This window comes from Chrysemys picta, chromosome 3, assembly GCF_011386835.1.
Source record: "Chrysemys picta bellii isolate R12L10 chromosome 3, ASM1138683v2, whole genome shotgun sequence".
NCBI classification, from domain to species: domain Eukaryota; kingdom Metazoa; phylum Chordata; order Testudines; family Emydidae; genus Chrysemys; species Chrysemys picta.
Window position 1 is genome coordinate 189,063,663 of NC_088793.1, and position 27,563 is coordinate 189,091,225.

At 47.3% G+C, this 27,563-nt stretch overlaps 1 protein-coding gene across 1 annotated transcript in view; it reads left to right on the plus strand.

The window, feature by feature from the left end:
• Positions 1 to 27,563, plus strand: part of LOC135982606 (protocadherin Fat 4-like) — a 105,286-nt gene extending 77,723 nt beyond the window's left edge. The window contains exons 34-44 of the mRNA XM_065589995.1: positions 1,994 to 2,238; positions 2,968 to 3,077; positions 4,383 to 4,517; positions 5,112 to 5,248; positions 7,969 to 8,166; positions 15,299 to 15,393; positions 19,663 to 19,818; positions 25,007 to 25,198; positions 25,925 to 26,041; positions 26,484 to 26,694; positions 26,959 to 27,563. Of these exons, the coding sequence (XP_065446067.1) occupies positions 1,994 to 2,238; positions 2,968 to 3,077; positions 4,383 to 4,517; positions 5,112 to 5,248; positions 7,969 to 8,166; positions 15,299 to 15,393; positions 19,663 to 19,818; positions 25,007 to 25,198; positions 25,925 to 26,041; positions 26,484 to 26,694; positions 26,959 to 27,171 (1,809 nt within the window). The 3' untranslated portion in view covers positions 27,172 to 27,563. The remainder of the gene's footprint in view (positions 1 to 1,993; positions 2,239 to 2,967; positions 3,078 to 4,382; positions 4,518 to 5,111; positions 5,249 to 7,968; positions 8,167 to 15,298; positions 15,394 to 19,662; positions 19,819 to 25,006; positions 25,199 to 25,924; positions 26,042 to 26,483; positions 26,695 to 26,958) is intronic.

Here is a 27,563-nt window from a genome sequence, read left to right on the forward strand (position 1 = left end):
TTGAGCTGTACTTTAGTTTCCTCCTTTGCAATATATAGGTTGTGCAATATATAGTGTTGTGCGGCTTAATTAATTAGTGTTTGTAAAGTTATTTGGATTCCTCAGATGGAAGGTAATAGAAAAGTGAAAAATACTGAATATGGGCTATGTACTCACCAGATTCTCATAAAATCATAGAAGATTAGGGCTGGAAGAGACCTCAGGAGGTCATCTAGTCCAACCCCCAGCTCAAAGCAGGACCAACCCCAACTAAATCATCCCAGCCAGGGCTTTGTCAAGCCAGGACTTAAAAACCTCTAAGGATGGAGATTCCACTACTTCCCTAGGTAACCCATTCCAGTGCTTCACCACCCTCCTAGTGAAATAGTTTTTCCTAATATCCAACCTAGACCTCCCTCACTGCAACTTGAGACCATTGCTCCTTGTTCGGTCATCTGCCATCACTAAGAACAGCCTAGCTCCATCCTCTTTGAAACCCCCTTCAGGTAGTTGAAGGCTGCTATCAAATTCCCCCTCACTCTTCTCTTCTGCAGACTAAATAAGCCCAGTTCCCTCAGCCTCTCCTCATAAGTCATGTGCCCCAGCCCCCTGATAATTTTCATTGCCCTCTGCTGGACTCTCTCCAATTTGTCCACATCCTTTCTGTAGTGGGGAGCCCAAAACTGGATGCAATACTCCAGATGTGGCCTCACCAGTGCCGAATAGAGGGAAATAATCACTTCCCTCGATCTGCTGGCAGTGCTCCTACTAATACAGCCCAATATGCCGTTAGCCTTCTTGGCTACAAGGGCACACTCTCCACAAGTATCCTCAAAATATTTTACACTGCATACCCGACTACTGTTCACTGTGTTGTTACTCCCAGGAACACCAGTCCTGAGAGTAATATTTCTATGAATAGTTGCATTTCATCTATGCATTTCTAGTGCTCTTATCACTGTGCTCACTGATTGGCATTGGCCAGTCTGCCAGCTCAGCATAGCAACAACATTCCTGAACATACCCCTTTCAGGAGAGGGAACTTCCAGGAGTGCCATCAAAAGAAATATCAGTGGCTGTTGCCTCTCTATTTGATGGGGTACAGATCTGGTCAAACTATGTATCTCCAGCTCTAATTTACTGCTATAATAAAACTAAAAGCTCTGTTTTGCAATGTTCCTTCTCATTTCTTTTCTTCTTTTATTTATAAATACTTTTTAACTCTCAGTGTGAATTTAATGCTCATGAAAGACACTGGGTTGACAGCTGGGAAGACTCTCTTAATGGACGGAACAGGAAAAAGGGAGTTGGCAATGCAATCTTCTCCCACACTCTCCTGACCAAGGGAGTGGGGGGGGGAGGGGGGGAAGAATAGTTCAGTCTCCATGTCCATTCAGTCTTGGCCCCTCTGTGAAGATTGCCTAGAAGTGTGTCAATCACCACCAGTTGTGGAAGGGGTCATATGGACCCCCCAGCCACTGAAAACTGGACAGAGACCACCAAATCCTGTCTCAGGGATGTGTTTCTGAATTAAAGAGGCAGTTGAAAGTGCAATTTGGGATTTTTTCTGCTCTCTCTTCTTGGTGCTTGGGAGGTATTCAATACAAAACACTTAAATCATTTCTCTCTTCCTATGTAGCAGTTTGAACACTTGGTGCCTGATCTGAAGCCCGCTGAAGTCAGTGGAAATACTCCTATTGTCTTCAGTAGGCTTTGGTTCAAACCCAGAGAGCCTGATGTTCAGCCATTTTAATTTGGCAGATGCGGCTTTATAAGTGGAAATAATTGTGCCTAATTCACTGTGAGTGAAGATATCAAAATCCTTTACAAACATTAACAAAGAAAGCTTCTCAACATCTGTGGCAAGTAAAGATTAATTTTTATCCCTGTTTTACAGGTGAGGAAACCAAGGCACAGTTCTGACAGAGCATAGAATACCGATCTCCTGTGCTTAATAATAGTCTTCTCCCACTTCTCTCTCTGAAATTCTACTAATGTGTTCTTGCTATTGCAGGGGGAAAATGCTCTTATTGAATACTATATCCTGCCGGATTTTAGCTTCAGCCAGTTCTTCTTGATTGAGGATATAAATGAGGGGAAAATAATAACAATTGGAAACCTGTCCAAACCTGGAGAGATCCCTTTGAGAATAATAGCTAAAGACCGAGGTTCTCCTCCATTAAATAGCACAGCCTTGATTAAACTCAATGTGCTTGACAATCGCCCATTTGTCCCACAGTTTAATCAGACTGACATCAGGTGAGGGGTTTTTATATTCAATTACATGAGTGTCATTGTTTTGAATTTTCCTTGTAGCTGAGACCACAATGCCACTGAATTCGTTAAAAGTATTGGGGGTAGTATTTCCAAAGATGGAAATTCCATTTTTCTTCGTGTGGGAAGAAACAAACACTTAATTTTAAATAACAAAGCCAGAAAATGTCCCTAGTCTAATTGTTTTGTGCATCTGATGTTTGGAACCATGTTTTACATTTTTATTGCCTTATTCTTCAGCTTATAAAATGCACTTGTTCTCCAAACTCACCCAATCAGAGTAAAGATCACCCTTTTTTTCTCCTTTCTCATGCACACCATCGATCAGTATTTTGGTATAAAAATGTATTGATTTCATGTCAATAATTATTACTGGCATATTGTTGTGGGCTTTAAATGCAATTGGTCCTACACATACTGGGCATCAACCCCCTATCAACCACCCACCACCAAATGGAAAGATCTTCCCTAGCCTTGACCCAAAGTCAAATGAATGCTTGGCCAAAAAGACGAGTCTTGCACTGCTCTTTGAAAGCCAGCATACTCCAGTAGGCACCCTCCAGAGGGGAAAAAGGTCCATAGCCAAGGATCTTCCATCAAGAACATCTTCTCCCAAGTCTCAAAGGTTCAACAACATGCACTGCCAACAAATCAGCTATTGGTATTTGTGCCAGTAAAATCTATCATCACAGTCTGTCGTCTTTTTTCTGTTAGCACAACTGTGATGGAAGACACAGGAGCTGCACATTTAGTTTACACTTTTGCTGTGATGGAAGCCTTAGGGAGACCAATTGATTACAAAATTGTATCTGGTAATGAGCGTGGTGAGTACAGCTTCTTCTTACACCCTAAAGTAGGCAAATATAGCACTATAAACTAGCTCTGGGTGGGAGATCATATTCTATTTAGCAATGAAACCGAGTGAGAATAATGATGATGGAATAAAATGTAGGTATGGAGAGTGACATGATTTCTTACTATATCTCTTTGGTATAAGACATCACTGGTTTTATTTGGCCAAGGTCAGAAGTAAACCTAGGTGGTGGTATAAATTCCATGTTGCCAAGTGGGTTTACGTGGGTGTAATTTACATGCTGAAAGAGCAAAAGGGGGAAGGGTCTCAGGAGAAACGACTAATAGGAAGGGGTAAGCAAGTACCTTGTTGTTTGCCAGTTGCTTTTCTATTACATCAGCTTGCAGTCACACCAATTTACTGGTGTGCAACTTCAACCTACATTTACAACATTTGGGAATATGGCCCCCTATGTCTAAAAACTTGGAATAATGAAAATCTGAGTAAAAAAATGCAAATCAAGTAGAAAGACAGGTGCAGCGCACATAACTAACATTCTGTCTTCTGTATACTGCACCTTTAAATGTAAGAAGTCTGTCCGTTCAGGGAAAGGACTTTGAGGAGATTCAAGATAGAGAATCAGTGGGGGCGGGTCTTACAGTGAGAGGCTCACTTGGCTTTCTCTCTCATGGAGATGTTATAGTCTTTCTTCTTCACGTGTGTCTTCCCTAATCTAAAACAATGGTGGTCAGCGGAGCCTTGCTGATGGAAAGCTGGCTGGTCATTCCTTCTTGTTTCCAGCTGGTAAATGTTACTAAAAGACAGCTATAAAAACACACGCCACGCTTACCAAATATTACTCTTCCATGTAAGCAACTGCTATAGTTGCCTGAGGAATGTTATGCAATCATGAATGGGAAGCATAGTAGTCCACACACTTGCAAATAGGAGGAGAGGTGGGGTGATAAATCAAGATCTCTCTTATGATGTCATCACACTATGGAAAAGGTTTGAGAGACCCTGGACTGGAATAAGTCATCTAGATTGAAAGTGCACATTTTGCTCTTTTTGTATAGGAAATACAGATGTATTAACAAGCAATGTGTGAAGTCATAAAAAGCACAGCTGGTGACCTGCTTCTGGTTGAAAGTTTGTTGAGGTTTTGGTACTTTTGCCACTCCTGTATTAGTATTGAAATACACTAGCATTCAGTCCCCAAGAACTGAGGCAGTACAGTAGTATTACAAGAGCAACACAGATAGAAGAGGTGTGAAGGATACAAATGAAAAGGGTAACTACCGGTATATTACTGAAAAGTGCACATTTTCCCTTTCAGCCCATTTTATACTGGATACAAAAAGTGGACAGCTAAAAACGGCAATTAACTTGAACTATGAGGAAATTTCTCAGTATACAATTACAGTTGAAGCAAATGAAAGTCCCTCTTCTGGCACACAGGTCCAGTATTCAGGTATATTTTTTCCTTTGAAGGACATTGCAGTTTGAATTGGAGGGTGTTAAGCACAGGACACTTCTTGTGCATTCTATATTTGAACTAAATTTAGAAACAGAAAATGTGAATTGCTTTAAATGACAAAGCGGTAGTGAAAGATTTAAAGCTAAGGGCCAGATTGTGTGGGCAGTATGCAGGCAACAGACAGCAAAGAACCTTCCCTCAACTTTGCACTCCTTCACAGGAGTTCACCACAGCCACAGATGAGAACGCAGCTGTTGGCACTGGACTTCCCAAATGGCATAGTTCTATGGCCCCAGCTCCTGTCTGTCCTGGCTAACATGCTGCACCCTTTCACACTGCATCACTCCAGCATGTGCCACCCAGAGCTCCCAGAGGAATTCTAGTTGAGTCCGCCAGAGTTCTTCTGGGGACTTTTTTGTTCTGTGCCACCCCTCCTCACCCCCATTCAGCATAGCCTTTGTCTTAAAACTGCCTGCCTTCACATCTGAAAGCAATGCTCGGGGTTAATGGTGAGACATGTTTGTAGCTTCAGTGATATGTTCTGCATGATACAGGATTTAATTAAATTAATGTATTTATTTTTTAAAGGTCTGTTTTCTCAAAATGTGGCAAGACTATCAATCTTAGTGCAAGATGTAAATGAAAAGCCAGCATTTTTGCCCAGCTCCTACTCTGTTCGGATCTTGAACTCAGTGCCGTACAAATTCCCAGTTGTTAAAGTTCAGGTAGAGTATATTTCTGCCCTTCCTGAGTATCTGAAGGCTTTTGAAAGACTTGGGCTCCATTCACACTGGCCATTAAACTGGGTTAGTGGAGCCATTTTTAAACATGTTTTTAAAATGTTGGGTCATCTTCTGCCCTGCATCTGAGATCTGCTCAGCTAATGATGGGGGACATCAGGGAGCTTGTTATAGTTCCCTGGTGCTGTGAGCTGGTTTGTGCCTGCCCCAGCCTTGGCGTGAACTGGAGCAGCCTAAGGGGCCTGCTCTAACTTATGCCACTGATGTATGGTACCTAAAGAACACTGCACCAACTGAGGCTCGACATAATCCCATCCAGAGGGTAGGCATGGATCCAAGAGCTGGTGCTGGCCAGTTACAGTCAGAATGCAGCCGCTTTTACACTGCTTGAATAGCATAAAAGGGGCTGAATCGTAAACGAGAATCTGGCCCATTATGCCTACCTACCCTGCACAGACCAGGTTAGCTGTGTTTAGGGCCCAATCCTATTGCCACTAAAGTCAGTGAGAAAACTCCCACTGACTTCAATGGTGCAAGATGAGGCCCTTAAATAATAATAGCAGGAGCTGTTAGTAAACTGGGTTTATAAACCAGCTCACTAACAGCATTTAATTGCCACTGTGGGCAGGCCCTTCACAACGCTCTTGAAATCATATTACTAAAATAGTGCTAAGTCATTCAGGAGGGAGACAGAGGGCCCAGGAAACTCTGCAAGGTTCATCTTAGGGAATTTCCTTGAGGCTTCTTAAGGAGAGGGACTTGGGGTGGCCAAATGCAGAGGACACTCCCTCCAAACCCATTCCCCATAGATATAGAGGTCTGTGGAAGGAAAACTGCTGTCCTGTGCAGATTCACTGCTATGATTTCCCAAGTCCTGTGGCTCCCTCTGGAGTCATTTTGTCATTGACTCTCCCCCTGCATCTGACTGGAATGGGAGTTAAAGCTGCACAGAGCACTAGTAACTTCCCCATTGATATCTGAGACACAAGGAGAGTGAGGTAATATCTTTTATTGGACAAACTTTTGGTAAAAGACAGTAAAAGAGACAAGCTTTTGAGCTTACATAGAGCTCTTTTTCAGGCCAAACCACTGATATCTGCTCAATTATCCACCAGGCCCAGTGGGGAATATGTTGCAGCAGGGCTGGCTCCAGGCACCAGCCGACCAGTGTTTTTGTTTTTGTTCGGCAGGGCGGCGCTCGAGGGTTTTTTTTTTTGCTTTGGTGGCGTGGCGTGGTGTTGGGGGGGGTGGGGGTTTGGCCGGCGCAGTGCTCTGGGGGTTTGGCCGGCGCGGCCCGACCCGGCACTGGGAGGGGGCAGGGGGTTGGCCGGTGCGACGCTACGCGGGTTTGGGCAGCCCAGCAAGGCGCTGAGGGGGTTCGGCGGTCCGGCAGTCCGGCGAGGCGCTCGGGGGTTTGGGCGACCCGGCGCTCGGGGCAGGGGTTTAGACAGCCCGGCCCGGCCTGGGGCGGGGGTTTGGCCAGCGCAGCGCTCCGGGGGTTTGGGCGGCGCTCGAGGGTTTTTTTTTTTTTTGCTTCAGTGGCGTGGCACCGTGCGGTGCAGCGCGGCGCTGGGGGACGGCAGGGGTTTGGGCAGCCTGGCCCAGCACTGGGGGGGTTTGGCCAGCACGGCCCGGCCTGGCACTGGGGGGGGAGGGGTTGGCCGGTGCGGCGCTCCGGGGGTTTGGGTGGCGCTCGAGGGTTTTTTTTTTTTGCTTCAGTGGCGTGGCACCGCGCGGCGCAGCGCGGCGCTGGGGGACGGCAGGGGTTTGGGCGGCCCGGCCCAGCACTGGGGGGGTTTGGCCAGCACGGCTCGGCCTGGCACTGGGGGGGGAGGGGTTGGCCGGTGCGGCGCTCCGGGGGTTTGGGCGGCCCGGCTCGGTGCTTGGGTGGGGGTTTGGCCGGTGCGACGCTCGGGGGGGGGAGGGCGGCCCGGCAAGGCGCTGAGGGGGTGAGGCGCTCGGGGGTTTGGGCGACCCGGTGCTCGGGGCGGGGGTTTGGGTGGCCTGGCCCGGCGCTGGGGGGGTTTGGCCGTCACGGCGCTCCGGGGGTTTGGGTGGCCCGGCCCGGCCCAGGGTGGGGGTTTGGCCGGCGCAGTGCTCTGGGGGTTTGGGCGGCCTGGCCCGGCCCGGCCCGGCGCGGCGCGGCGCACTGGGGGTTTGGCCGGCGCGATGCTTGGGGGGGAAGGGCGGGGGGTTGGGTGGCCTGGCGAGGCGCTAAGGGCGGGGGGTCGGCGGCACGGCGCTGGGGGGGGGGGGGGCGGTGGCGCAGCGTTGGGGGGGGGGTGTTACGGCAGGGTGGCACTCTTCTTTTTTGCCTGGGTCGGCAAAAAAGTTTGAGCCAGCCCTGTGTTGCAGAATGCAGCTGCTCCACCATCCCTGCTCCTTTCAACCGAGTGCTGCCCCCTTGACTCTAGTAGCTGTATAATCTTCAGCGGGCTCACTAGGATGCATTTCATAGAGCCATTATTTCCCCCTTCCATCAACCTGATTCTGATGGTTTCTGCCCCCTTTTCACTTGTGTTAATGGAAGGGAGGTACAGGTCTATGCATTTAAAAATTATACGGACCAGTCCCAGGATGCCAGGATTTTATAAATACCAATTGGGGAGAAACCCACAGACTCTCAAGAGCAGTTTACAGTCCAAAAGCCAGAGGCTGAGTACTGCTCTGCTACATTATTGTTGCTTTTTCTTTTCTGAATCCAGGCCACAGACCCAGATTCAGGAGATAACGGGTTTCTGCTGTACAGGTTGGTGAATCATCAAACCAATGAATTTGACATTGATGAAAATACAGGGCAGATTTATACAGTGTCAGTGACAGGAAAGATTGGATCATTTCCTTTGCAAGTCGAAGCTGCAGACCAAGGAGGGAAAGGACTCACGACACAAGCAACAGTCGATGTAAGAGATTAGCAAATATATATGGTTTATTCCTCTTTTCCTTCCATTTCAAAACTCTGTGTACAACTAAGGTTAGTTTTTAAAAAGTCTATCCCATTATTACTATTAAACAATGAAACTGTAGGATGTACTATATAGAGTAGGGTATATGTTGAGAGCTGCATGTGGGTTACTATGTTGTAACTTCTATTTAAAAGAAACAGTGCACAGAATATGGTTTATGTCTGTGTGTTGGGATGAAAATTGATCTATGTATGTCCATAGAGCTCCTTAGACATCTGGAACGAAATAATCCCTGGTGTGACTCAGTAGAGTTGCACCAGGGATTAATTGGCCTACAATGCAGATCTCAAGCACTGCAATGACAACTTTACATTTAAAATTACAACATGTGATGCAGGGCTATCTAGCTGCTGAGTTCACATTGAACTGGCCATATGCACATGCAGATATAAGACGGTTACTCACCGTTGTAACTGTTGTTCTTCGAGATGTGTTGCTCATATCCATTCCATTAGGTGTGTGCGCGCCGCGTGCACGATCGTCGGAAGATTTTCTACCCTAGCAACACCGGCGGGTCGGCTGTGGAGCCCCCTAGAGTGGCGCCTTCATGGCGCTGAATATATACCCCAGCCGACCCGGCGCCCCCTCAGTTCCTTCTTGCCGGCTACTCCGACAGTGGGGACGGGGGGCGGGTTTGGAATGGATATGAGCAACACATCTCGAAGAACAACAGTTACAACGGTGAGTAACCGTCTTTTCTTCTTCGAGTGCTTGCTCATATCCATTCCATTAGGTGACTCCTAAGCCCAACTTAGGTGGTGGGGTCGGAGTGAGACATTGCTGTGTGCAAAACCGCTGATCCGAAAGCAGCATCGTCCCTGGACTGCTGCACTAGTGCATAGTGAGCTGTAAACGTGTGGACTGATGACCAAACCGCCGCTCTACAAATGTCCTGGATCGGGAAAGCAGTCGAGGAAGCTTGGGCCCTCGTGGAGTGGGCGGTGAGGTGCGGTGCTGAGACACCTGCCAGGTCATAGCAAGTCCGGATGCAAGACGTAATCCAGGAGGATAGGCGTTGTGAGGAGACCGGTGAGCCTTTCATTCGGTCGGCCACTGCAACGAAGAGTTGCGTCGTCTTTCTAAAGTGCCTTGTGCGGTCAATATAGAAGGCCAGGGCCCTGCGTACGTCCAGGGAATGCAAACGTTGATCCTGGCGAGTAGCATGTGGTTTAGGATGAAAGACTGGGAGAAATATATCCTGGTTGATATGAAAAGGAGAAACCACCTTAGGGAGAAAGGCAGGATGTGGACGAAGCTGCACTTTATCCTTATGGAAAACTGTGTAAGGGGGCTCGGATGTAAGCGCCCTGAGTTCAGAAACGCGCCTTGCTGAGGTGATGGCTACGAGGAAGGCTGTCTTCCAGGATAGGTACAGAAGTGAACAGGTGGCCAGTGGCTCGAATGGAGGACCTGTGAGCTTGGAGAGAACCAGGTTGAGGTCCCACGTCGGAACGGGCTGACGTTGTTGTGGGTACATCCGGTCTAAGCCCTTGGAATCTAACGACCATCGGGTTAGAGAATACCGAGGACGCGAGTTCCCCTGGGTGAAAGGCCGATATAGCGGCCAGGTGAACTCTAATTGAAGATATCGCCAACCCCTGCTGTTTTAGGGAGAGGAGATATTCCAAAATGAGAGGAATAGGTGCCTGCAACGGGGACGTGGCTCGTTGTTCGCACCAACAGGAGAACCGCTTCCACTTGGCCAGGTACGTGGTCCGTGTTGAGGGCTTCCTACTGCTCAGCAGAATCTGTTGGACAGAGTGCGAGCACTGCTGCTCTGCCTGGGTGAACCATGGAGCAGCCACGCCGTGAGGTGGAGTGATTGCAGGTCGGGGTGACGCAGGCGGCCGTGGTCCTGAGAGATGAGATCCGGGCATAATGGAAGCGGGATCGGTGTCTGAACCGAGAGCTCCAACAGTGTGGTGTACCAATGTTGTCTCGGCCACGCTGGGGCGATCAGAATCACCTGTGCCTGGTCTCTGCGCAATTTGAGCAGTACCTTGTGGACCAGAGGAAACGGAGGGAAGGCATAAAACAGGTGGTCTTTCCAGGGAAGGAGAAACGCATCCGAGAGGGAGCCCGGAGCTCGACCTTGCAGGGAGCAGAACACGTGGCACTTCCTGTTGTCTCGAGATGCAAACAGGTCTATCTGGGGAAACCCCCACTTCTGGAAAACGGAATGTATGATGTCCGGACGGATAGACCACTCATGTGTTTGAAAGGACCTGCTGAGTCGGTCCGCCAAAGTGTTCTGGACTCCAGGGAGGAACGATGCCGTGGGATGGATTGAGTGGGCGATGCAGAAGTCCCACAGGCGAATGGCCTCTTGGCATAGAATTGACGAACGTGCTCCTCCTTGCTTGTTGATGTAAAACATGGCCGTGGTGTTGTCGATGAGAACTAACACACAGCGGCCACGTAGGAGATTGAGAAATGCCTGGCACGCCAGGCGCACCGCCATCAGTTCCCGAACATTGATGTGCAGGGCCAGCTGGGGTGCAGTCCACAGGCCCTGGGTATGGTGCTCGTTGAGATGGGCGCCCCAACCCAGAGATGAAGCATCTGTGACCAGGTGCAGAGAGGGTTGTGGGGCGTGAAACGGCATCCCCTCGCAAACCACATTGTGATCTAGCCACCATGTGAGGGAGGTCAGGACCGAGTTCGGGACCGTGACCACCATGTTCAGGCTGTCCCGATGTGGGCGGTATATTGATGACACCCAGGTCTGGAGTGGGCGAAGCCGAAGTCTGGCATGCCTGGTTACATACGTGCAGGAAGCCATGTGACCTAGTAGGGTAAGGCACGACCTCACCGTGGTAGTTGGGAAGGCCTTGAGTCCTTGAATGAGGCTCGTGATGGTGCAAAAGCGATTGTCTGGCAGGATGGCTTGTGCACGTCTGGAGTCTAGAACTGCGCCGATGAATTCTATTCTCTGGGTAGGTTCTAGAGTGGATTTGTCCTTGTTGAGTAAGATGCCCAACTTGTTGAATGTGTGCACTATTATGTGGACGTGAGCTCGAACTTGCTCTTTGGTGCGACCGCGTACCAGCCAGTCGTCTAGGTACGGGAACACCTGTATCCCTTGCCGACGAAGGTACGCTGCCACGACAGCCATACATTTCGTGAACACTCTTGGGGCCGAGGATAGGCCGAAGGGAAGGACTGCAAATTGGTAGTGCACCCTGCTTACCACGAATCGCAGGAAGCGTCTGTGAGGCGGGTAAATTGCGATGTGAAAGTATGCGTCTTTCATGTCGAGGGCGGCGAACCAGTCTCCAGGATCGAGGGAAGGGATAATGGCCCCCAGAGAGACCATGCGGAACTTCAACTTCACTACGAATTTGTTGAGTCCGCGCAAGTCCAAGATAGGTCGCAGACCTCCTTTGGACTTGGGAATGAGGAAGTAACGGGAATAGAATCCCCTGCCCCTTAACTCCACTGGAACCTCCTCTATGGCCCCCATAGCAAGGAGCGTGGAAACTTCCTGTATAAGAAGTTGCTCGTGAGAAGGGTCCCTGAAGAGGGACGGGGAAGGGGAGGAGGAGGGGGGGATTGAAGAAAACTGGATAGCATATCCCCTGTCCACCGTGCGAAGGACCCAACGGTCCGAGGTTATAAGGGACCAGGCATGGTGGAAATGGGAAAGGCGATCCCGAAAGGAGGGGGCTGGATCCTGGGGGATGACTGGGGCGCCGTCCTCGACCGCAACTTCAAAAGTTCTGCCTGGGGCCTGAAGGTGGTCTAGGTGGCCCCTGGTTCTGACCAGGTTGAGGGCCGGTCCACCTTCTTCTACCACCTCGCCCTCGCCTCCAGGCCGAGTCCTGTCTCTGACGAGGCGGGGGGGGGGTAGAAGCGCTGAGGCTGCGGTCTAAATGGCCTGCGCTGAGGGCCCACAACATGCATCCCCAAGGAACGCATGATCGTCCTGGAGTCCTTGAGGCTCTGCAGGCGAGAGTCCGTCTTTTCTGAAAACAACCCTTGTCCTTCGAAGGGTAGATCCTGCAGGGTTTGCTGCAGTTCCTGAGGCAGACCCGAAACCTGGAGCCAGGAGATCCTCCGCATAGCGATACCTGAGGCCAGGGTTCTCGCAGCAGAGTCCGCTATGTCTAAGGAGGCCTGTAAGGAGGTCCGAGCCACCTTCTTACCCTCCTCTACCAGGGCTCCAAACTCCTCCCTGGACTCTTGGGGAACCAACTCCTTGAACTTCCCCATAGAGTTCCAGGAGTTAAAGATATAGCGGCTCAAGAGCGCCTGCTGGTTAGCCGCTCTAAGTTGCAGCCCCCCGGCTGAGTAAACTTTACGGCCGAATAAATCGAGGCGCTTAGCCTCCTTTGATTTGGGCGCTGCGGCCTGCTGACCGTGGCGCTCCCTTGCGTTCACTGATGCCACCACCAGTGAACACGGCTGGGGGTGGGTATACAAGTACCCGTAGTCTTTAGACGGGACGAAGTATTTCCTTTCCACCCCTCTCGCTGTGGGTGGGATAGAGGCAGGAGTCTGCCATATCGTAGATGCATTGGCTTGTATCGTGCGGATCAGGGGTAACGCCACCCTCGATGGGGCATCCGCTCCGAGGATATTCACGATCGGGTCGTGCACCTCCACTATCTCCTCCGCCTGCAGGTCCATATTACGGGCCATCCTACGCAGAAGATCCTGGTGAGCCCGAAGATCTATTGGAGGTGGACCTGTGCACGATGTGCCCGCCACTGCCTCATCCGGAGAGGAAGAGGAAGATGCCTCCGGTGGAACAGGATCCAAGGGATGGTCCTGGTCTCCCTGCTCCTGGGCCGGAGCATCACCTGCGCTTGGGTCCAGGGCGTCAGGTGGTGCGGACACAGAAGCCTCCATGCCCCCTGGCGGAGGCCGAGAGATGGTGGACTCCGGGGCCCTTCTAGCGGAGTGACCGGAGCGAGAGGTCGAAGCAATTGGAGCCCCTTGCGCCTGATGGTACGCCCACGGGGTCCAAAACGACCAGTGAGATGGGCCATGAGAATGGTCCTCTGTTATGTCCTGCCAATGGCCCAAGTCCTGTTCCTCGGCTTGCCCCTGAGGGGGGTATGCCGATCTCGAGAGGTCCTCCGAGGAGCGAGACACCGATCTCGATGGCCACGGCGGTGCTGAGAGCGTCGAGACGATTCCCGTGGGCTGCGGTGCCGCACGGTGCCGGTCCGGAGATGATCTATCTCTACGCGGTGCCGGCGATCGGTGCCGGGACCGCGACCGGTGCCGATGACCTCGTCGGTGCCGGGAGTCGGATCTGGACCGCGACGAGGACCTGGAGTATGCCCGGTGCCGGGAGCGGCCTCTCGACGTCGAGCGTCGACCGTAGCGGTGCCGAGAACTACGTCTCGACGTTGATCGGTGCCGACGATCATAGCGGTGCCGAGACGTAGAGCGGTGCCGCGACGAAGATCTTGGCCGCGAGTACGACCGGTGCCGAGGTGATATTCGGCGCCGGGACTGCAAGCGGCGTGGGGACCTGCTTCGGGACCTGGATCGGTGCCGAGGTTCCAGCCCTTGCGATGGAGGGCGCATCAAGGCAGGTTTCCCCCTCGACTGGACCGGGCGAGTCAACGGTGCCGTCGGTGCCGGTGGTTGGGGCGGTGCCGGCTCCGTGAGAGCTATTAAGTCTCTCGCCGCCGCGAAGGTCTCTGGAGTCGACGGGAGGCACTGTATCACCGCCGGCCTCGGTGGAGACGCTATCTGCACCGGACTCAACGGCCTCGGCGCCGGAGTCGACGGTGCTGGAGGCACCTGTTTCCGGTGCTCCACCGGCGGGCGCGGCTCTACCCCCGGCACTGGGGGAGCCGGCGTCTTCGGCACGGAGGTCCCCGTCTTATGGGCTTTTTTATGCCCTGGGGATAATGACCGGCGCCGAGGCACTTGCTGCGCTTGCGGTGCCGACGAGGTCCGGTGCCGGGGAGGCTTGTCCGACGCCACTCGCGTGGTCGGCATGGCCGGTGCCGCCGGGGCACTGCGCACCGAGGCGCTAGGTGCCGGGGCCTGGCTTGTAGATGGAGCGTCCGGACTAAGTGCCGCCTCCATCAGGAGTTGCCGGAGCCGAAAGTCCCGCTCCTTCTTGGTCCTTGGTCTGAAGGCCTTACAGATCTTGCACTTATCTGTTTGATGGGACTCTCCCAGGCACTTCAGACAGGAGTCGTGCGGGTCGCTCGTGGGCATAGGCTTAGCGCAGGAGGCGCACTGCTTGAAGCCGGGAGCGTTGGGCATGAGCCCGGCCCCGCGGCCGGGGGAGAAAGGGGGAGACGACCCCCTTAATCCCCTGAACTACAATAACAACTAGAACAACTTTTAAAACTATTTAACTATTTAACTATAACACTAGAACTATAACTATAACTATAACTGCGAATGACTAACTAAGCTAGGGAGAGTGGAGAACAGCTAAGCAGCGCTCCACAGTTCCAACGACCGTCAGGGGCGGTAAGAAGGAACTGAGGGGGCGCCGGGTCGGCTGGGGTATATATTCAGCGCCATGAAGGCGCCACTCTAGGGGGCTCCACAGCCGACCCGCCGGTGTTGCTAGGGTAGAAAATCTTCCGACGATCGTGCACGCGGCGCGCACACACCTAATGGAATGGATATGAGCAAGCACTCGAAGAAGAACTGATTTTGCATATGCCTGCCTGGTTGCACAAATAAGTTATGTGGAAAAAAATATTTGCTCGGACCTAATTTTGGAAATCTGTCTATAAATTTGCATGCATGAATAGGGAATACCAGATGGAAGAGATTTTAGTTTTATCTTGTATCTGCTCGTTTTTTCTTCTATATATTATCCATAGGCATAGCATAGTTCCATGTTTCTTCAGATATAATTTAGTAGGTTCTTAAACCTTTTTGGAGTTTCCTGTAAAATCATCTTAACTTCTCAGTTCCACTGAAGTAATGGAGAGGAAAAGTCCTATGTGTACTTGATGTCTTCTCATTTTTATCCCAACCCTCAGAAAGCGTTTTCTGCAAGCCAGTCTTGAGAATAAAAAAAGTTATAAATGTGGGTAGGAAACATGAAATATAGACTTACCGTGATTCATTTATTATTTTATAGGTAACCATTGATCCCAGTTCCAATGATAACATTGTGGTACTTGTCCTTAGTCAGAAGATCAATATTGTTGAAAGAAACATTCCTGAATTAAAAAGGTATTTATGGAACTATATAGTTTATTCTGATATAACGCCCAGGGACAGATTAAGGCAGGATCCCCTTAGGATCTGGATCTGGCAGTCTTAGGGGGGGCCAATACAGCTATCAATCATTGAGAAACCAATTCCTCAATTGGTGTAAATCAGAGTGGCTCCAATTATTTCAATTTAGCTGTGCCGATTTACATGTATTGAGGATTTGGCTCCAAGAGTTTAGCGCGCTGGAGAGGAAGACCACAGATTCTACTGGGTTTCAATGGACTAGAAAGAAGTCTCTCAGGGTGAGGAGGGGGATTAGGGGAAAATGATCAAGTCAGCCATTTCCACTTTTTATAAACAGAAAAGCAAGTAGCCAAGATGGTGACAAAGTAGTCTGATAGCTCTGACTTTGCTGGGTTGCCTTATGTCTGAGGTAGTGTCATCACTTAAATGATGTGAGGTTTGTTCAGTTCTGTGGTTTGAAGTCATATCATGGGTGCAGCTAATATTCTGAAATTTGTACTCACATACTGACCTTCCTTTTCCATGAAGAAATAAAAATAATCCTGCAAACTAGCCCCGTCCTGCTCTGGCGGGTGCATGGCCCTGATGATGGGAAATGTGCTTGAGCTGGAGAAGGTTGCAGAGGTAGATAGGGTGTCATAAAAGGTCAGTCATCCCAATGGTGGGCAGCCTTGGCCAGGAAAGTGGGCGTGGCCATAGCATGCACTGATTCAACTCCTCATTCTTTGGCTTGGCTTCCAAGAAACAAAACCACAAACTAAAGCTTCCCCACAAAAAGAAAATCTCTTGAAGGGCAGCAGCAGCAAAATCTGTCTTAGTGTGGGGGGGTCAACTGTCCACAGGGCACCAGGGAATTAGTTAACATGTAGATGGCCCATCATCTCTGAAATATAGCACAGTTATGATGTAATTACATCTAGCCTTGGTGGATTCAAAACATAAGTGGCCAGTAGAGCCAGTCTCGGGCTGCAGCTCTGGTGGCTATTTCTGAAAGATGTGTATGTTCTGTCTTTTCTTGCTTGTTTATGAAGACTCCAAATATTTTTTGTTCTATTTTTCAAACATTATTTATATTTTGCATTATGAATATCAGGCTTGATTTCCCTGCTCTTGCTGCAGGAACTTTAGGAGGAATGAAGATTTAAGGGAATGATGACATCACAGGAGAATTAAACATAGGCATTTCACCAACCTCCAACTCTTAGGAGTTGGGCGAAAACATTCCTTGGGGGAATTGTTATCCCATAATTGTTAACTGCAGAGTCTTGCACTTTCTCTGCGGGGGGTGGGGGGGGGAATAGAAATGCACTGTGAATCGTGGGGCAGGGAGGGGAGTGGAGGGATAAGAAGAGGAGCTAATGAGACTCGGCTGAGGGGACAGGGAGCTGGCTCTAGTTTGTTATAACATTTTGTTATTACCTTTTGAGTTTTTGGCTAGCTGTTCTTCAAACTCCTTTTTGGCTTTTCTTATTACATTTTTACACTTAATTTGGCAGTGTTTATGCTCCTTTCTATTTACGTCACTAGGATTTTACTTCCACTTTTTAAAAGATGCCTTTTTATTTCTCACTGCTTCTTTTTCATGGTTAAGCCACAGTGGCTCTTTTTTAGTTTTTTTATTGTGTTTTTAAATTTGGGGTATACATTTAAGTTGGGCCTGTATTATGGTGTCTTTGAAAAGTGTCCATGCAGCTTGCAGGGATTTCATTCTAGTCACTGTACCTTTTAATTTCTGTTTAACTAACCTCCTCATTTTTGCATAGTTCCTTTTTCTGAAATTAAATGCTACAGTTTTGGGCTGTTGAGTTGTTCTTCCCACCACAGGGATGTTGAATGCTATTGTATTATGGTCACTATTTCCAAGCGGTCCTGTTATAGTTACCTCTTGAACTAGATCCTGCGCTCCACTCGGGACTAAACCGATAATTGCCTCTCCCCTTGTGGGTTCCTGTACCAGCTTCTCCAAGAAGCAGTCATTTAAAGTATCGAGAAAATTTGTCTCTGCATTTCGTCCTGAGGTGACATGTACCCACTCAATATGGGGATAATTGAAATCCCCCACTATTACTGAGTTCTTTATTTTGATAGCCTCGCTAATCTCCCTTAGCATTTCATAGTCACTATCACTGTGCTAGTCAGGTGGTTGATAATAGATCCCTACTGTTATATTCTTATTAGAGCATGGAATTATTATACATAGAGATTCTGTGGAACATGTGGATTCATTTAAGATTTTTACTTCATTTGATTCTACATTTTCTTTCATATATAGTACCACTTCAAGATCTCTTTCTTGAATGGTAACAGCTAATTTAGACCCCCATCATTTTATATGTATAGTTGGGATTATGCTTTCCAATGTGCATTACTTTGCATTTATCAACATTTAATTTCATCTGCCATTTTGTTGCCCAGTCACCCAGTTTTGAGAGATCCTTTTGTAGCATTTTGCAATCTGCCTGGGTCTTAACTATCTTTAGTAATTTTGTATCATCTGCAAATGTTGCCACCTGTTTACCCCTCTTTCCAGATCATTTATGAATATATTGAATAGGACTGGTCCCAGAACAGACCCTTGGGGGACACCACTATTTACCTCTCTCCATTCTGAGAACTGACCATTTATACCTACCCTTTGTTTCCTATCTTTTAACCAGTTAGCAATCCATAACAGCGCCTTCCCTCTTATCCCATAGCAGCTCACTTTGCGTAAGCGCCTTTGGTGAGGGCTCTTGTCAAAGGCTTTCTGAAAATCTAAGTACACTATATCCACTGGATCACTTGGTCCACATGCTTGTTGACCCCCCAAAGAATTCTAGTAGATTGGTGAGGCATGATTTCCTTTTTACTAAAACCATGTTGATTCTTCCTCAACAAATTATGCTCATCTATATGTCTGACAATATTGTTCTTTATTATAGTTTCAACCAGTTTGCCTGGTACTGAAGTCAGGCTTACAGGCCTGTAATTGCAGGGATCACCTCTGGAGCCCTTTTTAAAAATTGGCGTGACATTAGCTATCCTCCAGTCATCTGGTACAGAAGCTGATTTAAATGATAGGTTACAGACTACACTTCCCCTCTTCTTTCCCCCTCCTGTGTATGTGTGGGGTCAGAAACATAGCTGGGTCCTGCTCTTGCCTCTGTGATGTTGTATGTGCGGCAAAGATTGCGGGGTGGGGGGAGGGAGAAACATATGTCAACCCCTGCAATATTTCCACTGCAGGGTCATTAACCCTCCTGGGTTCCCTAGTTCTGCCATCCCTGTTCCTCCAAAGCAGGTCGTGCTGACCACTGTCACAGACAGGATACTGGATTATGGGTTACCACTGGTCTGATCCGGTATGAAATTGTCTATGTTCCAATGAAATCAGAACAATAAAGGGCCCACAGCAAATAGGTTTTCTTCCTTGCATTTCACCTTTAAGTGGTAATAATAGTCCACATCTGATAGATATGAATCTGCAATATTTATAACAATGCTTTCAGGAAACAAATCAATATTCATTTGGTAAAGCATGACACAATATTCCTTGTGCTAAGTTGTATTGGTTGTGAACTGCAAGCAAGAGAATTTATTTCAATTTACATTTTAAAGTTTTCTTTTGTAGCTCATTTATGCTAACATCTCTAAGAGTTTCCAGGTTTCATATGAAATAATAATGGGAAGTAGCTTAGGCTAGTGTTCAGAGCAAAGGACTCTGAGTTGGGATCACTGGGTTCTCTAACTGACTCTTTGTACAGCTACACTGAAGAGGGAAAAAAACACAGCGGTGAGTCTGACTTGAGATTGCTCTATGGGGCTAAAAATAGCAATATACACACTCCCACTCAGGCTGGAGCCGAGGCTCTGAAACCTGGAAAGAGGAATGGGTCTCAGAGCTCAGGCTCCAGCCCAAGTGGGAACATCTACACAGCTATTTGTAGCCCTGTAGTGCAAGCCCGGCAAACTTGAGTCAGTTTGACTCAGCTGCTACAAGAGGGGTTTTTTCAGAGTAGACATACCCTCTGATACTGACCTACTGTGTGTCCTTGGGCAAGTCACTTAACCTCTGTGCATCAATGTTCCTATCTATAAAACAGGGATGATAATAAACATGAGCCATTATTGTGTTTTGAGATCCTTAGATGAAAATGGTAAATAATTGCATAATATTATATTAAATGTTATCGTTGTATAACATTGATTACTTTGTCATTTCTAGATAAAAATAATTTGTTGTTCCCCAGCCAATTAAAATTGTTTATCTCAATCTGGTGGCAGGGTTCTAGAAGGAAAACTCGAATGGACTGTTTACATCATTGATGTGTTATCTAATACTGTTGACAGAAGAGTAAGAGAAAGCATGGATGTAACCTATGTAAAGATTGTCGCTGTTGATCAGGCAGCCCAAGCAATACCTGCGGAGCATGTAAAAAGGTCTGTATGGTATAGTACAGAGTGTATCATTGTGAGTTACAAAGCTGGATTTTGTTTCCTTTAAAATATTTACATCTTGATTAGGGATGAATGAACTGGTTCAGATCAAGTAAGAACTGCTCTGAGATGTCCCTCAAAACTCAAACTGAACCACTTCTGAGTTTCAAAAAGTTAATTCTCAAAAAGCTATTTTCCTGTAAGTGGTTCCTGCTGGGACTTGAAAGTGTTAAAATACCATACAGACACTATCCTGGTGAGATTTCCAACCCGGTTTTATAGATTCCAGGGGGTTCAGGAAGTTCTGATATGGTTCAGATAAAGCAACTCTTATGGAAACATCCTACAGAATTCAAAAGGGAGGGTTGAAATCAAGAGCATTCTACAGAAATTAAACAGGGGGCTATAGGAACTATTCTAAACAACTCTGAATTTAAATGAGAATTAGATCCCTACAATAGCATTTAACAAGTTGGTTAAAAATTATACAGATGAGTAATAAATCTCTGTTCTGCTCTGTAGGACTTTACCACTGAGGTATGGGACTGAAATCAGCCCTGGCATAAGCAGGTGAACTCCACTGAGCTCAATGGACTTTGCCTGTTTACACCATCTTTGAATCTGTCCTACAGCTGTTTTAGCTGCTTAAATCAAATTGAACCTCTGGATCTTTTGAGTTTTACCCATCAGACATAACATAATATAACGCCTGATTCACTTCTTAGGTGTTTCTAGAGTCATAAATGGTGGTGGGGCCCCCACAATACCTATTCAGGCCCCAATTCTACAATGAACTCCACCCAGATGGACCCTTGTGCCTGTGCAGAGTTCTGTTGGCTTCACTGAAACTCTACATGCACATAGAGATCCATCTGGTCTCATCTCATTGCAAGATCATCCTTTAAGCTCCCCATTCTAAACTTTGCATCCCCTTAGAGCATGTCAACACCAGCTGCCTGAATTAGTTGGAGAAGCTGCTGGCACAGATTCTCAGGGTATGTCTACACTACGAAATTAAGTTGAATTTATAGAAGCCGGTTTTATAGAAATCGGTTTTATACAGTCGATTGTGTGTGTCCCCACATAAAATGCTCTAAGTGCATTAAGTCGGCGGACTGCGTCCACAGTACCGAGGCTAGCGTCGACTTCCGGAGTGTTGCACTGTGGGTAGCTATCCCACAGTTCCCGCAGTCTCCGCTGCCCATTGGAATTCTGGGTTGAGATCCCAATGCCTGATGATGCAAAAACAGTGTCACGGGGGGTTCTGGGTACATGTCGTCAGGCCCCTCCCCCTCTGTCAGAGCAACGGCAGACAATCGATTCGCGCCTTTTTACCTGGGTTACCTGTGCAGACAACATACCACGGCAAGCATGGAGCCTGCTCAGCTCAGCTCACCGTCACCATATGTCATCTGGGTGCCGGCAGACGTGGTACTGCATTGCTACGCAGCAGCAGCTAATTGCCTTTTAGCAGTAGACGGTACAGTATGACTGGTAGCCGTCATCGGCTATCTGGGTGCCGGCAGACGTGGGGCTGCATTGCTATACAGTAGCAGCTCCTTGCCTTTTGGCAGTAGATGGTGTATTATGATTGATATCCGTCATTGTCATATTCCTCAGTGAGTTCGATCAGAGGCACCTGGGCAGACATGTTTTGTCTCCTGGAGAGTCAGTCCTGCCGGCAGTCCTATTGAACCATTTTGACGATGATGGCTAGCAGTCGTAATACAGCATCTTCTGCCAAGCACTAAGAAGATGTCGACGAGAGTGATGAGGAAATTGACATGGACATAGACCTCTCACAAAGTACAGGCCCCAGCAATGTTCAAATCATGGTGTTACTGGGGCAGGTTCATGCCGTGGAACGCCGATTCTGGGCCCGGGAAACAAGCACAGACTGGTGAGACCGCATCGTGTTGCAGGTGTGGGACGATTCCCAGTGGCTGCGAAACTTTCGCATGCATAAGGGCACTTTCATGGAACTTTGTGACTTGCTTTCCCCTGCCCTGAAGCGCCAGAATACCAGGATGAGAGCAGCCCTCACAGTTGAGAAGCGAGTGGTGATAGCCCTGTGGAAGCTTGCAATGCCAGAGAGCTACCGGTCAGTCGGGAATCAATTTGGAGTGGGCAAATCTACTGTGGGGGCTGCTGTGATCCAAGTAGCCAACACAATCAAAGACCTGCTGATATCAAGGGTAGTGACTCTGGGAAACGTGCAGGTCATAGTGGATGGCTTTGCTGCAATGGGACTCCCAAACTGTGGTAGGGCGATAGACGGAACCCATATCCCTATCTTGTCACTGGAGCACCAAGCCACCGAGTACATAAACCACAAGGGGTACTTTTCAATGCTGTTGCAAGCCCTGGTGGATCACAAGGGACGTTTCACTAACATCAACGTGGAATGGCCGGGAAAGGTACATGATGCTCGCGTCTTCAGGAACTCTGGTCTGTTTCAAAAGCTGGAGGGACTTTCTTCCCGGACCAGAAAATAACCTTTGGGGATGTTGAAATGCCTATCGTTATCCTTGGGGACCCAGCCTACCCCTTAATGCCATGACTAATGAAGCCGTACACAGGCAGCCTGGACAGTAGTCAGGACCTGTTCAACTATAGGCTGAGCAAGTGCTGAATGGTGGTGGAATGTGCATTTGGACGTTTAAAAGCGCGCTGGCGCAGTTTACTGACTCGGATAGACCTCAGCGAAGCCAATATTCCAATTGTTATTGCTGCTTGCTGTGTGCGCCACAATATCTCTGAGAGTAAAGGGGAGACATTTATGCCGGGGTGGGAGGTTGAGGCAAATTGCCTGGCTGCTGATTACGCGCAGCCAGACACGAGGGCGGTTAGAAGAGTACAGCAGGGGCGCAGGGCGCATCAGAGAAGCTTTGAAAACCAGTTTTGTGACTGGCCAGGCTATGGTGTGAAACTTCTGTTTGTTTCTCCTTGATGAACTCTCCTCCCGGTTCACTCTACCTTTCTGTAAACTAACCACCCTCTTCTCCCCCCTTCGAGCACCGCTTGCAGAGGCAATAAAGTCATTGTTACTTCACATTCATGCATTCTTTATTAATTCATCACACAACTAGGGGGATAACTGCCAAGGTGGGGGAGGAGGGAAGGAAAAGGACACACTGCAGTTTAAAACTTTAACATTTATTGAAGGCCAGCCTTCTGATGCTTGGGAGATCATCTGGGGTCGAGTGACTGGGAGGCCGGAGGCCCCCCCCACCGCGTTCTTGGGCATCTGGGTGAGGAGGCTATGGAACTTGGGGAGGAGGGCTGTTGGTTACACAGGGGCCGTAGCGGTGGTCTCTGCTCCTGCTGCCTTTCCTGCAGCTCAACCATATGCTGGAGCATATCAGTTTGATGCTCCAGCAGCCGGAACATCACCTCTTGCCTTCTGCCAGCAAAATGACACCACCTATCCTCTTCAGCCCGCCACTTACTCTCTTCAGCCCACGATTCAGCCCGCCACCTCTCCTCTCGTTCATATTGTGCTTTTTTGCTCTCTGACATTGACTGCCTCCACGCAATCTGCTGTGCTCTGTCAACGTGGGAGGACATCTGGAGCTCCGAGAACATATCATCCCGAGTCCGCTGTTTTCTCCTAACCTTCACTAGCCTCTGTGAAGGAGAAACATTTGCAGCTGGTGGAGGAGAAGGGAGAGGTGGTTAAAAAAGACACATTTTAGAGAACAATGGGTACACTCTTTCACATTAAATTTTGCTGTTCACATTACACAGCACGTGTGCTTTCGTTACAAGGTCGCATTTTGCCTCTTATATTGAGGGCCTGCCGGTTTGGTGTGAGAGATCACTCACGCAGTGCCAGGCAACAGATTTCGGCTTGCAGGCAGCCATGGTAAGCCACAGTCTTTTGGCTTTTTTAACCTTCTTAACATGTGGGAATGGTTTCAAACAGTAGCGCCCTCATTTCCCATACCAAGCACCCGTTGGGTTGGCCATTTAAAATGGGTTTGCAATGTAAAAGAAGGGGCTGCGGTTTCCGGGTTAACATGCAGCACAAACCCAACTACCCCTCCGCACACGCACACGCACACACACACACACACACACACACACTTCTCTGAGATGATCACTTCACCCCTCCCCCCCACCGCGTGGCTAACAGTGGGGAACATTTCTGTTCAGCCGAGCAGAAACGGGCACCTCTGAATGTCCCCTTAATAAAATCACCCCATTTCAACCAGGTGACCCTGAATGATATCACTCTCCTGAGGATAATGAAAAGAGATAAGGAATGGATGTTGTCTGCATGCCAGCAAACACCGGGACCATACGCTGCCATGCTTTGTTATGGAATGATTCCAGATTACGTGCTACTGGTCTGGCATGGTAAAGTGTCCTACCATGGCGGACGGGATAAGGCAGCCCTCCCCAGAAACCTTTTGCAAAGGCTTTGGGAGTACATGAAGGAGAGCTTTCTGGAGATGTCCCTGGAGGATTTCCGCTCCATCCCCATACACGTTATGTGCGTCCCTGTTATGGCCTCTATCCTTCATGGCCTTTGAGACTTTTTCTAATATTTTGCCATTTCGTTTACTGCTACGGAGTTCAGCCAGCACTGATTCGTCTCCCCATATGGCAAGCAGATCCCGTACCTCCTGTTCTGTCCATGCTGGAGCTCTTTTGCGATCCTGGGACTCCATCATGGTTACCTGTGCTGATGAAATTCAAAAGTTTGCGGGGCTTTTCCTGTCTACCTGGTCAGTGCATCTGAGTTGAGAGTGCTGTCCAGAGCGGTCACAGTGAAGTACTGTGGGATAGCTCCCGGAGGCCAATGACGCCGAATTCCATCCACACTACCCCAAATCGGACCCACAAAGGCCGATTTTAGCACTAATCCCCTCGTCGGAGGTGGAGTAAAGAAACCAGTTTAAAGTGCCCTTTAAGTTGAAAAAAAGGGCTTCGTCATGTGGCCGTGTCCAGGCTTAATTCGATTTAACGCTGCTAAATTCGACCTAAACTCGTAGTGTAGACCAGGCCTCAGAATACAATACTGATGATAGATGTGAATCCCGTGTAGGGAAGCATGTTGTGTTCCAGTATACCATGGGACAGCACCAATCTTCTCTAGTTTTAGTCTTTTCTTCGCTGCTTTATAAACCAAAGTGAAGGCCTTTTGTTAAATAAACTGATGCAAAGGTTTTTACTTGTCTGTTTTTAGAAAATTTAAGGAACAAGAGATGGCTATCCAAACTGAACTGGAGAAAATATTTGGAACTTCTGTTTCTGTTGCAGTAGAAGAGATACCTGTTGACTCAATGCCCTCTGAACTTATAGCAACCATAATTCTAAGTATTCTGCTGGGCTGCATTCTTATAGCCTTTGTGACATACATATTTGTTACTAGAAAAAGGTATGAATAAATAATTTATTTAGATTAACAAGGTAGATTTAGATTACAATCCTTACTAAGAATTCAACTTTAAAGGCATAGTGTCAACTTGAAAAATCACAGTTCTGTCTGGAAAATTATTAATGTGAGACGTATCACCTAAAATTTGCTGTAAATGAAAGATTAGAGCCAAGAACTATTTTTCTCTATTTTTTCACTTTGTTACTATTTACCTTTGACAGCACTTTGTATACAGACAACCTCTATAGCCTGTTTCCTCTTTTGTTTTGTGACAAGGCATCAGTGGACAGACTGTTTTTTTTAAATAGGAAAATGTGGTTGCAAGGTCAGAGATAACGTGAGGGGGACACAGATGTAGTACATTATAATACTCTTCACTCACTATCCCCTGATCCTGCACCACTGAAAACATTGGAAATTCTGCCATTGACTTCAAAGACAGCAGGGTCATACCCGTTTGAAACTGACTAGATTTCAAGTTGACAGTGTCAGTTTAATCATAATCAACAGCATGTAACTGAACTTAATATTTATTTAAGTGAAACAGGAAATAATGAGCCAAATTAATCCCTGGGATAATTCTATTTAAGTGGATAAAGTTACCTCTGTGGCTCAAAATATGTGCTCACTTAAATTATTATTTGTATTGTAAATGTTTAGAACTACTGCAAGGCCAATTCACAAAAATAGGGAACCATTTGCTTGTTGTGTATTTGTCGTTTTCAGAAATGCTAAGCTACAATTCTTAGTCAATGGACACAATGAAATTAACAGAAATATAGGAAATCCTTATGCAACTGACAGTGATGCAAGTCCACAAAATTTAAGGAAACAAGATGACAAGTAAGTATAATTCTGAAGACATGCCATAGCTTGTACAAATCAGCATAGTGAAATGTGTGATTGCTTAATTGTTCAGATCATATGAGGTTTTCTTTCATCTATGATTAGCTGTACTGGTTGATTTCCAATGAACTGTTGCTGAATTAAAATATAAAACTTCTTAAGGTATCACGGAAGTTGATATCTTTTAAAGCAAATCGTATGTACTGTGGGCAAAACTTCATGTACTCTTTGACAAGCCATATTGACCTCTATTCAGCCCTATAGGAGACAGGCATGTACATGCTTCCAATGAGACTACTCACATACGGTAGATAAAGTTTGCAACTTGGGTGAAATACAATGTCAATGCAAGTTTTGCCATTGATTTCAACAGAGCCAGGTTTTCATGCACGAGTACTTGCAGGATTAGGGCCTCATACATTATCTTACTCTTTTTCAGTGATGCCCAAGTGATGGAGGTTAAAGATGTGGAAAATATCAATAAAAACAATGATGAGAAGGAAATATTAGTAGAGAAACAAAAATGTGATGACCGTGACATTCTACTATTAGATGTTAAAAATGAACATGAAGAAAATGTAGCACCCAAAGAGACCACTAAGCCTAATAATGTAGCTCCTCAGCTCACTACAGAAGCTGTTACCAATCAGGTAATTTGAATTGAAAAATGAAAGAATGAAGACTGGGTCCAGTAAAGGACTAGGAGTCATTTATATCTACAGTATGTACCGAAAGGCATCTCATTTACTGCTGGTCCAGCAACCTTCACCATTACAAAAATATGCACTCTCTCCATATTTCAAGTGTGGAACACAGAAAAAAGTATTTGAGATTTTGCCTGTTTAGAATTTGTCTAATTCTGTACCTTCGTGACATTTTGTCTCATTTGTATTATTCATTATAATTTCTTGCAGACTTGCTTTCCGACAGAAACCAATGATGGACCAGCTTTTTCCTTAACACCTGATCCAACAATGCGTAATAATGGGAAAGAACTGAAAGGAGTAAGGTTTTCAGAAGTGGCAATTATTTTGGAGCCAGAGAATGAACAAAATGACCCTGATCTTGACATTTTGGTAGCACTGACAGAGAGGGAGGACGAAGGACCTCATATCTCCGCCTTATGAGAATCACAACCCTTGCTCTTAGAGGCATTTAAAGTATTTTGCTGTTCTAATAAAAACAGGAACATTGTCCAGATTTTGATTCCTATATGTATATGCTGTAAGAGATTGACTGGGAAGTAAGTAAGTACAACATTAAGGAGACATTGTAGCTTCTGAAAATCAAGGAAGTGCTCAACAAAAAAGTGTGTATGATTATACTTCAAACTTGTTTTCCTCAGAGCAATGATATTTTAAAATGTGATTAGTTTTTTGTGCTATTTCAGACATAAGAAAATATCCTCTGTGATGACTTTTCATAATTTAAGGAAAAACATTGTCCCCTACTATCAAATCGTTTTATATCCTTTTGCTGTTACAGATGTACAACAAATAAACACTGCCCTTATCATAAA